Raw genomic sequence first — 12545 nt, forward strand, 5'->3', positions numbered from 1 at the left:
GATAGATAGATAGATAGATAGATAGATAGATAAAACAACGAATAGTGCAGGGAATAAATCAAAAATCTAAATATAAACAGTATATCAGTGAAATGTGAGAAATGTTGGAGTATATTCTCAGTGTATGTGCTTAAATGCAGTTATGGTGTTGCACAGACTGGATAGCAGGGAGCCTTCTGACAATAGTAGAAGTGGCATAGGCTCAATGTCACAAACGGCTATAAATTTCTGTTGGATACTGGGGTTATTTAACAGTTCTGTGGGAGGTCTGAGATTCTGTCAAGGCAAACGTGCAGCACGCACTTCTGAATACCTTTGCCTTTGGTTTGAAATATTGTGTGTACTATTGTAGGTTTATGGACCTGCTATGGTTTGGCTTACATGTATTGTCCGCACATGTATTTGTCAGGATATTTGTGTGAATGGGTGTTCTTATCTGCTATGGCAGGTCGTTGTTTGTTCCCTTCACACAGTCTGGCCCAGGTTAGTGTCAGGTGTAAAATAAATCGAAGAACACAAGAAGAAAGCACAGGTTTTTTTGCCGCACAATGAACAATAAGTCACAGTTCATTGAAAATCTCTATATGACCTGTGTATTACTCTAAATTAATGTATTTACTGCCACAGTTGTCAAATCACAAAAAGCAGGATTTCTTTAAAATTTACTACATGTCATCATTTACATTCTTAACAATTAATTAACATACTGTAGATACAGTTCATCATGATGTTAACCCTTAAGAAAATAAGTGCACCCTAATAAAAACACGTTTTTATTTGTGGTAAGTGAATTAAGCTATATCCATGTCTACATGACTTAAATAATATTTATACTGTACCACAGAAAATGCATAATGAGATTTGTCAGTTTTATACAACTCTGCTTTCTACATGACTGTGTTATGTAACTGTGGAGACCTCTTTAAAACAAACATTCACTTATAGGAGACATTTGTTGTTTGAAAGAAAATTCCTGACTTCACTTTATTTGTTGTCAATCATCTCTTTTTGTTTTCAACACAAACACAGTTTGTGCACATCTACCCATCTGAATGCAAAACACAACTGTAATAATTTTGCTCAGCAATCAGAGCAAAACCTGAAATTAGTAGGACATGCTGCTTTACAAAATGTCAGTTCTTCATCTGATTATCAAATTTACCAGAACTGCTTTGACAAAAACAGCGGGATCTTCCTTTTATCCCGAAGTGTTTATCCCCCGATCCCCAATCAAACAATAAACAATACTCATACTTTCCAGGTTATAGCAGTGCTGTTTCATCCCCTGCCTACAGTATGTTGTAGCCTAGCTGTAACCAGAAATGTCATCTGTAACTTCTCTCAATCTTTGACTTGGTGAATGAACAGGTACCTGCTGTTTTCTGGCTGATACCCGTCGTGTTCTTGTTTTAGAAAACTCAATCAACAGACTTTGAGCAGTATAACTACAAAACACATCACTAGAACACTGTTTCACTCTGGATGTTTTTGACTGATGGACTAAGACATGACACTAGACACCAGAGCCAAATTCTAAATAAACATCACCAGTGTGCAACCTCCACTAATGATCTGATAGAAGAAAAGGAGTTCTGTCCAAGGCCTACTTTAATGCAAGGTGCAAGTGAAATGTCATTGCAATTTTCTGGGTTTTCATAAGAAACAAATGTTGATTGCAGCCATTCTCTCTCACTGAAAGTGTTGGCTGTCTAGCCTGGTTGATTAAGATGTCGAGTTGTAATTTTAAATATGGCTTGCAATGCATTTACTGTGCATACGGATTGTCTACAAATTATGTTATGAGTGATTGTTTAACAGAGTGGACACATCAGACCCAAACATCTTTTCCTTTACACACATCTTGCTTGGTAGAGTAGGTTTCTAGCCTCACCTACTGGATATGAATTGGAATGTCAACTGCTGATTTGTCCTTTCTCCATTTCATTCTCTCTGTCACTCTATCATTTTCTCCCCTTTCAACTTCTCCCTATATGCCAAGACCCTCTTCCTTCCCTCTCTCTGTCCCTTCCTTCTTCTCTTGTTTGTCTTTCTGTCTCTTTCTGTAGAATATGCCAGGACATAACAATGAGCTCCAACATCACAGACCCTGGTCTCTTCCTAACTGCAAACACTTCACTACCAGCAGCTGGAGCCTATCCACAATCCAATGCTCTCCACCAAGGAGGTAGTGGATTAGGACCATGGATGGTTTTTCATCTGAATACTCCGGTTGATAATTCCTCTTCCATCATCAATCTCTTAAACTACACAGCAGAATCCCAAAATGAAAACGTAACTAAGTCCCATGATCCCTTGGGTGGCCATCCTTTATGGCAGGTTGTACTCATTGTCTTGCTGACAGGCATGCTGTCATTGGTCACCGTCATTGGCAACATCCTGGTGGTGGTATCCTTCAAGGTTAACCGCCAGCTAAAGACGGTCAATAACTACTTCCTGCTGAGCTTGGCTGTGGCTGACCTCATCATAGGGATCATCTCCATGAACCTCTACACCGCTTATCTTGTGATGGGCTACTGGGCCATGGGCAACTGGGCCTGTGATATGTGGCTGGCTATAGACTATGTGGCCAGCAATGCATCAGTCATGAACCTACTGGTCATCAGCTTTGACCGCTACTTTTCAATCACCAGGCCTTTGACCTACAGGGCCAAACGGACAACAAAGCGAGCTGGGATTATGATTGGCCTAGCCTGGTTTGTTTCTCTTGTTCTGTGGGCTCCAGCCATCCTACTATGGCAGTTTTTTGAGGGTCAAAGGACAGTACCCTCAGATCAATGCTACATTCAGTTCCTCACAGAGCCTACTATAACCTTCTGCACAGCTATAGCGGCTTTCTACCTGCCTGTGACGATAATGAGTGTTCTCTACTGGCGCATTTACCAGGAGACCCAGAATCGCTCAAAGGAGTTAGCTGAGTTGCAGGGTTCAGGAAGTCGTGGTGGGATAGGAGGAAGAGGTGGGAATGGTGGGGGTGAGAGAGCCCGTTTTGTCCACCAGACAGGAAGTTCTAGAAGTTGCAACAGCTATGAGTTGACCAGGTTGTCCCGGAGAAAAAGCACATGTCGGGAGCTGGTTGGCCGCTTCCGCTGCTGGCCTGGAGTTCGTTCTTGGAGGCCTGGTAGTACCCGGCAGAGGGAGGCTGATCCAGACCAGAGCAGCAGTGACAGCTGGAACAACAATGATGCTGCAGTCTCGTTGGACCATTCTGGGTCTTCAGAGGAAGAGGATTGTGGGGGGAAAGAGATGATTTCCCAGAGTCATGCTATTTTTTCCATTGTTCTCAGCTTGCCTGGTATAAAAGCTGCTGTCAACTCCCAACTCACTTCATGTGAGGATCTGGATGCAGCGTCAGAGCAGGATCCCCTCAGGGGAGCAGAGTTTAACCAAGACAGCCTGTCAACAGTCACCACCAACACCACTGGCGCCATTACTCCTGATGGAGGAACCAGTTCAGAAAATAGCTACCACCAACGCTTCTGCTCACGCAAGATTAAGTCAATGCCTACCCTACAGGGCACCTCTAACCAAGTCTTAGATAGTTCCCTAACAATAACCACCACTGTCACTGACAGTTCTACTACCAGCACCACCACCAAATCCCCCTCTGTCCCAATGTCTTTTAAAGAGGCAGCTCTGGCGAAACGTTTTGCATCCCGAGCTCGGACTCAGATCACCAAGAGGAAGCGCATGTCCTTAGTAAAGGAGAAGAAGGCAGCTCAAACTCTCAGTGCCATTCTCTTTGCATTCATCATCACATGGACACCGTACAACATCATGGTACTGATCAATGCCTTCTGTAAAGTGTGCATCCCTGAGACCCTGTGGGCAGTAGGGTACTGGCTGTGTTACGTCAACAGCACAGTCAACCCCATGTGCTATGCCCTGTGCAACAAGACTTTCCGTACAACCTTTAAAATGATACTGATGTGCCGCTGGGACCAGAAAAAAAGGAGGAAGCAGCAGTTTCAGCAGAGGCAGTCAGTGGTATTCCACAGGAGGATTCCCAGGGAGTCGACGTAAAGGAAGTTTGGATGGTTGATAACATGGAATCGAAAGATTTAATATAGGACAAGGAAAAGACAGAAGCAACCATTTAGTTGTATCTGTGGAGTGTAGTTGCTTAGAGATCCTTAACGTGTTTTTCTGCTGGTATGTCAAGCACAGCATCCCTATGTGGTGGTCTTTAGATATGTGTTTGTGTTGGTGCATCCATTTAGCAAAGCTACAGTTGCGTAAAGGGCTGTGTAAGTTTAGGTTCAGAGATGAAAACTTTCCCCCTGTCCTTAAATAACTCTTTATCATGTCACTTTCATGCAGTCTAAAGAAAATGAACTAAGTGGAAAACAATAGAAAAGGGCTTTAAAATGCATTGCAGGAGAATTTTGAAAGTGCAATTGACACAAGGGGGAAAGGATCTTTGTTATAGGGTTAGGGATTCACATTTCCTGTCATTTGTCATTGTGGGTAACTAGATCTGTTAAATGCAGAGTGGTTTTGCATTTCAAACGAAACTATGTATTTGTAAAATGTCTGAAAGCCAAGACAAAAACTACTTTGTTTTCACAGGCTTTGTCATTATACTGATTTGACCTGCCACCGTCTTGACTGGCATGTGTCTTTATCAGAACTTCTGTATATTGCCTTTCTACATGGATATAGCTTTCATATGTCTGATGGAATATAAAAAGTTCTTGAATTGTGTATTTACTTTCAGTCAACAGAGATCTGTTATTTTTGTGATTTTCATTTTTTGTTTTTTCGATATTCCTGAGATTTTGAGCCAGTCTGAAAATAATAATTCTGATGAATTGAGTTGTGAATATTTTGTGTGGCACCACAGTCAGTGAACCGCTGTTGTGTTCAATGTGATTATTGTGGTTTTTATGGTGGAGACAATGAGTACATTGGTTGTGTTTTATGTACTTGCAGTTCTCTGTCAAGAGTAATGATTATACATTAATGATATTCTGTTTGTGTACATTTGGATATTTCTGACTTGGTACTCAATAATTGATTGCAAAAACAAAGATGTTCATTTATAAAGATGTGTGTTTTGATTTTACACAATCTCTTAGATTTCTACAAAATGATACATCTAAGGAACTCTTTGTATAAGGCCACCCATCAATGATATAGTAGAGCAATGGCAGGCTCTAGTGGCTTGAGAATGACCTGTTGTCTAGGCTTGTATTTCTGTCAACTTCTACAGTCAAGTATCAATCCCATTCTGCCAATAAGTGTGCACGTATTTGGGCAAAGATTATTCATATGTTAAGCCTTTATGGCTGATAGTTAATACAGTTCTATATAGCACAACAAACACACACCACCACAACACACACACCACACACACACAACACACACACACACACACACACAACACCACACACACACACACACACACACACACACACACACACACACCCACACACACACACCACACACACACCCACACACACACAACACACACCACACACACACACACACACACACACCACACACACACACCTGCTAAAGTTGATTAAAAAGAGGAATTTGTTAAGATCTTAGGAATTTAGGAAAATCCAACCTTTAAGGACACCAATTTCTTTGTGAATGAATAATGTATTGTAATAATATACGTTCTTCCTTAAAATACAGAGGGCACAATATACACACACCTATTTAAAATTGCCATAAAGGCAGGCACATTTTTATTTTTAAAGGCCAGTTATTTCATGGAGACAGGATTATAGATCCTGATAAAGTTCCCTTGGCCTTTGGAATTAAACAGAACCACATCATCACATACCATTCACAATACATAGAGCTAGGAATGGGAAACTTTCCATGAGAGCCATGAAATAACTGGCCTTTGAAAATAAAAATGTGCCTGCTTCTTTGGGAATTTAACAGGGGGGGGGGGGTGTATATTTATGCCCCCTGTAATTCAAAGAAGAACATTTATTTACAATACATTATTCTTCACAAAGAAATGGTGTTGTTAAAAGGTTGGATTTTCCAAATCTTTTCAATTAAGACATTAAGAAAATTTCCATTCCATTTTTTTATTCTTCTTTTTAAAACTTTAGCATGGGTGTGTAAATTTCTCAAGCACTGTGTGTGTGTGTGTCGTCTATATATATATATATATATAATTATATATATCTTATATATATATAAATATATATAATAAATTGGCCACAATCATTGAAGTTTCAATATTAACTTTTTTTTCTATAGATTGATTGGTGAGTGTTTCTTATTAAGACTTACAGCATTTCATTTTTAATAGAATTGATAGCTGTCTTGGTATCAGGTATTTCTATACAGAAAGTGGAAGAACGGCACATCATCACACAGGCCAACTAAGGCAAGAATTTATTGTAATCTTATTTCATTGCACATTTTTTATTCTTAAGTAGATGGTTTTTACATTTTTGCATCCGTACCCAAATCTTAAATATTGTGCAAAAGGTATTAAAGGCAATGGATACACTGTTTTATGACCACTGGCATACTGAAGAATGAGTAGATTGGATTATGTGGATGCAATGAAATTACTATTGCACTGTATGCAAAAGTGATGTTAAAAAATATCCCTGCTTGTCACAGTGGGTATTTGATCTACTTACAACACAATGTGCTCTAGTGTCATGATACATTCTCATCAAAAAGATTTTTTGTACTTAAATATTGGGATGTAAAGTACCAAAATGGTGAACAAACGTTTTTGTTACATTTCACGAGGCCTCATACTCATATTTTAAGTCAATAAACAAAAAAAATTTTTGACAGAATTTATCTGATTTTTGTTCCCCAGACATGATTATACATTTCATTTAGTTTTGATTTGTTTTACCTTAAGGTGGTTTGTGACCTTATTATCTACAGCAGGACGAGTATCTACAGTCCAGTATCAATCCCATTCCTACTCTGAAACATTGTCAGAAAAGTACTGCATGATGTGATGAAGAATACATTTTTACTTTTTGTTGTAAAATATTAAAATCAAAAGCATGTCTTTGTGATGGTGATAGTTTCAATTGCTACGCTGTTCACAGTGACATGCATTTTTTAATTTTGCTATAATCTAGTTTGTTTTTTCTCTTACTAACTTCAATGTCTCATATTTGAATTATCTAAAATCCATTATCTTCAAAACCTGTAGCTGTTTAACTACAGCAATCAGGTTCTTCTTTCTTCTTCTTCTGCTTCTTTCTTCTTCTTTTCTTGAACCAATTTAAGGTGCATTACCACCACCTACTAGACTGGATTACTGGAGTAGCTCACTGACATTGGTGACAGCTATGTTGGAAAGACACAGTGAAACTAATTTCTTGATTGGAGGGAAGGAATTAAAGTGGGACCAGGGACCAAATCAAAAGTAGAAAAATGCTAACTTGATATTTTTATTTGAGGTGGTAGAAGAGGCCAAACATTGTCAAATGATTCTGTGAAATATGATTCTAGCATCACTGTCTGACACTACCACAACATTAGCACTGGTTGTCTAGTTTTAACCAGAAACTTAATGAAACAAGAGTGGGTTTTGACTGTTGCACAGTTCTGTATGTTCCATGATGAGGACTGATGAAGTTAGTGAGGGGGAGGTTCTAACATTGCTAATGGAAAATGGCCAAGGAGAGCAGACATGTGATGAGAAAAAACCAACTTCATGGACCCATGGCTGAGGAGTGGCTCATAGGCAAAGACAAACACCCATTTGTGTTGTTTTTCTCAGTCAGTGCTGATCCACGAGGAAAATCTCCAGTCAGGCAAGTACACTTTATTATCATGTAAATGTTTTTAAATATCTAAGTAAGAGGTTGCAATTTTTTACCATTTTGTATATTGTTATTGTTGTTTTTGCTAATGTAAAAGTAGTTACAAAAGTGTGTATTTTTACAGGATATCCTGAAGTTGTCAAGAAGAAACCTTTATCAGTTACTAAGTGTTTGGGAGAACCACACTCTTAATGAATGTGGAGTTGTAATTTCTGTTTTTTTCTTTTATTAGCCTCCTTTTAAAAAAATTATTTATTTATGCATTGTTTGTGTGAAATTGGTTACCCACTTAATTTGCATACTTACTTAAACCACTTACTTAAAATTATTAAGTAAGAAAGGATATTTTTATAATGTCAAATGGGCAGCTTAGTCTGTAAACACCCATAGGCATTACAGTCCTAAGGTATGCCTTAATGAGGCCGCACACGTGTGCAATTAAAGGTGCAATGAGTAATATATTACTGTATTAAATCCAAAAGACCACATATGTCATCAGATATTAAGGTAACATGCTAAGCTGAAATAGTATGTTTTTCTGACAACAATGCTAAAGGCAGTATATTTTTTTTTCTGAATTTTCCATTCTGTGACGGAATGTTGTGGTGTTTTGGCCGTGTGTTGGAATAAACTGCCTATTTATCTAACAGCCAGGCCGGGTTGCCAGGATACCTGTAAAAATGTAACCCAGCTCACTACAGCTAGTAAAGCCATGGAGGCAGCAAACAAACAGAGATTCTCTAAACTCAGCATGTTTTAACAGTTGTTGACCACAGACTTAACAAACCACGTAATATTATAGATGTATTTGGAAATGGAGATAGCTTAGATCCCAAAAGGACCAGGAGTTGGTTAATTCATCCTGAACAGGTAAGCATTAGCTCAGGCTACTACTATCTATTCAACATTCATGTACTTACATTGAATTATAAAGATTAAATTATATAGAGTACTCAAGTTAGTTACTCGCAAAACAATTGAAACCCAGCCAGTCAAGTGATCCCAACAGTCCTAGCTAACGGCGCCATACTACACACCAGGCAAGCAGGCCTCGGCTGTTTACAACATGAGCCTGTTTTAGCTAGCAGTTGAGTAATTTTAAGTTGAGATAAGGGGTTGTCAGTTGAGTACAGAGCTCCTTGTGAGCATGAGCTTTTATGACTGTCCTACAGTCACCATGTGAGTTAGCTGTTGCTGTGGAGTAAGCTATGTGAGACTAGTGTCTAGCAACACTGATGCTGTGTTCTCAACCTGGCAACCTCCGTAAACTTCGAGTCTGGGGAGGAGGGGCCGGGGAGATGCTTTCTCCAGGTATTTTGAATTTGGACTGCTAGTAACTATTTTAGCCGCTAGTTGCCAGTAGTATTACATATTGGACCTTAGAGTAATGCCCACTATATCTCTAAGAGATCAAATATTTTGCAATAATAAAAATGCTGTACTGTGTCAATTAACTGTGGCACACTAAAATTGCTGTGGAAATTTTTAGTAATTGGCAGTTTAAACAATTTGTGAAACGTTTTCCATTTTGAAATCGCTGACTAGCTCAATCTGATTTTAAATATCTCTTATATAATGGGACTGAAACTAAACATTATTGTTGTCATGAATCATTTTCTCGATTGATTATTGTTGTTTATCAATAAAATGTCAGAAAGCAGTAAAAAAAAATCCATTCAAATTTCAGCTGTCAAAACCTAAGATAGTCAATGTACTATATTGGAAGATGAAGAAGAACAGCAAGTATTCACATTTGAGAGGGCTAAAACAACTACAGTTTTTGCTTAAAAACATCTGATAAATTTCTGTACATCTACTTATTGATTAATCAACTAAAAATTTTACATTTATGTGAACGCCTGTTTGTAATTAATACTGGTAATTCCACTTTGTTTCTCTCACTGTTGCCAGTAGAGAATGGAAGAATTTCAAGGAACAATCAAACGAGAAAACCGTATACATTGCATGTGAAACAAGAGACAGAATACTTCTAATCAGCTTAAAGGCATGTTTAACTTTTACCTCATGACTCCTGATACTACTATCACTGTTATATGAAGCTTAAATATAAATAATTAATAATTTAAACTAGTTGATTTCCCTTTACTTCAGTCTACCTGTCAGTCAAACCAACCGGCTCGCAAATCATTTATTCCTACCAGCATTACACTACTGAATAAGTTAGAGGAAAGAACTTGATCATTTCTGTGTGATAATACTGCACCTTGGTATATATTAAAATGTCACTGACGATGATGCACCTTACTATTGATAGCCACTGGTGCTAATGATACTGCACTTTACCTTTTATAATGTAGAGATATTTGGTGTTGTGTATTGTTGTTTTGCGGGGGGGAAGGGAGGGTTCAATGGTTGTGGTGTTGTCTATGGTCTGTTGTCTGTCTGTCTATCTGATGAGCTGCATGGTGCAAGAAGAATCTCCGAAAGGATCAATACATTTGCACTCTCTAGATCGTCCGCCCTCTGGATGAAGCAAAGTGGTCAGGATGCAGACTATTAAGACTGTGGAGACCCAGGTGCCCTTTCTGAAAGAGAGTTTCTTCACCACCACTTTCAAAGGCAGGAGAAAGAGCAGCGTTACTAACCTCCTCCGTAAACAACAGCACTCTCTTCAAAATCACACACCAGCATCAACAATGCATTTTAGAGCACTCAGCAGCCACATCAAGGGCAGCGCACTCGGAGCATCAGCGACTGCTCGCTCCAACAGCAGCCCGTTATGCAAGAAACCGAGCGTGCAGGAGCAGATGGGGATAGAAAGGAGGGGCAAAAAGAGAGGAAGGATCAGGGAATGAGTGGAGCTGTGCAGGGTAGGGGGGGAAGAGCTAGGAGTGAGTGGTAGCGAGCCCGTGGCTGTCAGTGCCAGTCTCCTCCTCCTTTCAGAAACAGCGACACTGGGGGAGGCAGCATCATTCTCACACGTGCCTTTAACTGTGGTTGGCAGGCAGCAGGGATTAGACAGCTCTGATAGGGCTCTGACCAACAGAAGACCGCATCAAGAAGCAACCCAGGAGGAAACTCAGCATGTCCAGCCTCGACCCCAGCAGTATGGCCTGTTAGCCAAGGGTTCGCCTGCCAGGAACTGGGAACCAGGAAACAAAGCAGAAGAAAGGAGGAGAAGTGGTTGGCAGCGAGGAGATGTCTCCTTGATGATGATGCTGACGAGAGGAAGTGGACAAAAAATCTAAAAAGTCCACACTAAGATAAGTAAAGGAGGAGGAGACATAAGTGGGAAGAAAAATCAAAATCAGAATCGAAGGGCTCTGTGTTTTCAGGCATGAAGATCAGGAAGAGTTTATCAAAGGCCAAAGGGTTTGTCTAAGGAGACTTGTTAGAAGCTGGGAGGTCAGCACAATTGGGTAAAGCAAGGCTCAAGCCGGATGCGGGGCGAGCTTGTCTGCGATGAGATGGGAATGCTATCAGATGTCGAGGGGGATCTATTCTTAAACCACAGATAGTCTCCATTTGCGGTGGATGAGATTGGCCGAAAAACAAGCTTGGGGTCGGAAGCTGACCTCTACAGTTTTCACTCAGCAGCAGTGAAATGAAGACCTGCTCTCTGACATCCAGCAGGCTAAAGAGAATTTCCATTTCCATTTTTTTATTCTTCTTTTAAAACTTTAGCAGGGTGTGTAAACTTCTCAAGCCACTGTGTGGGTGTGTGTGGCTATGCTATATATCTCTATTAAGCCACAATCATTGAAGTTACAATATTTAACTTTTTTTTCTATAAGATTGATTGGTGAAGTGTTTCTTTATTTAAGACTTACAGCATTTCATTTTTAAATAGAATTGATAGCTGTCTTGGTCATCAGGTATTTCTATACAGAAAGTGGAAGAACGGCACATCATCAACAAGAGGCCAACTAAGGCAAGAATTTATTGTAATCTTTATTTCTATTGCACATTATTTTATTCTTAAGTAGATGGTTTTTACATTTTTGCATCCGTACCCAAATCTTAAATATTGTGCAAAAGGTATTAAAGGCAATGGATACACTGTTTTATGACCACTGGCATACTGAAGAATGAGTAGATTGGATTATGTGGGATGCAATGAAATTACTTATGCACTGTATGCAAAAGTGATGTTAAAAAATATCCCATGCTTGTCATCAGTGGGTATTTGATCTACTTACAACACAATGTGCTCTAGTGTCATGATACATTCTTCATCAAAATACGAGATTTTTTGTACTTAAATATTGGGAATGTAAAGTACCAAAATGGTGAACAAACGTTTTTGTTACATTTCACGTAGGCCTATCATACTCATATTTTAAGTCAATAAACAAAAAAACTTTTTGACAGAATTTATCTGATTTTTGTTCCCCAAGACATGATTATACATTTTCATTTATGTTTTGATTTGTTTTACCTTTAAGGTGGTTTGATGACCTTATTATCTTAGCAGGACGATGTATCTACAGTCCAGTATCAATCCCATTTCCTACCTCTGAAACATTGTCAGAAAAGTACTGCATGATGTGATGAAGAATACATTTTTACTTTTTGTTGTAAAATATTAAAATCAAAAGCACTGTCTTTGTGATGGTGATAGTTTCAATTGCTTACCTGCTTTCACAGTGACATGCATTTTTTAATTTTGCTATAATCTAGTTTGTTTTTTCTTTCTATAACTTCAATGGTCTCATATTTGAATTATCTAAAATCCATTATCTTCAGAAACCTGTAGCTGTTTAACTACAGCAATCAGGTTCTTCTTCTTCTTCTTCT

At 38.9% G+C, this 12545-nt stretch overlaps 1 protein-coding gene across 1 annotated transcript in view; it reads left to right on the plus strand.

Annotated features, from left to right (window-relative positions):
• The window catches only part of chrm3a (cholinergic receptor, muscarinic 3a), an 84076-nt gene extending 78945 nt beyond the window's left edge, over positions 1–5131 (plus strand). The window contains exon 3 of the mRNA XM_032541653.1: positions 2067–5131. Within this exon, the coding sequence (XP_032397544.1) occupies positions 2086–4041 (1956 nt within the window). The 5' untranslated portion in view covers positions 2067–2085 and the 3' untranslated portion in view covers positions 4042–5131. The remainder of the gene's footprint in view (positions 1–2066) is intronic.
• The last annotated feature ends 7414 nt before the right edge of the window (positions 5132–12545 follow it).

This window comes from Etheostoma spectabile, chromosome 17 (assembly GCF_008692095.1).
Source record: "Etheostoma spectabile isolate EspeVRDwgs_2016 chromosome 17, UIUC_Espe_1.0, whole genome shotgun sequence".
Taxonomy (NCBI): domain Eukaryota; kingdom Metazoa; phylum Chordata; class Actinopteri; order Perciformes; family Percidae; genus Etheostoma; species Etheostoma spectabile.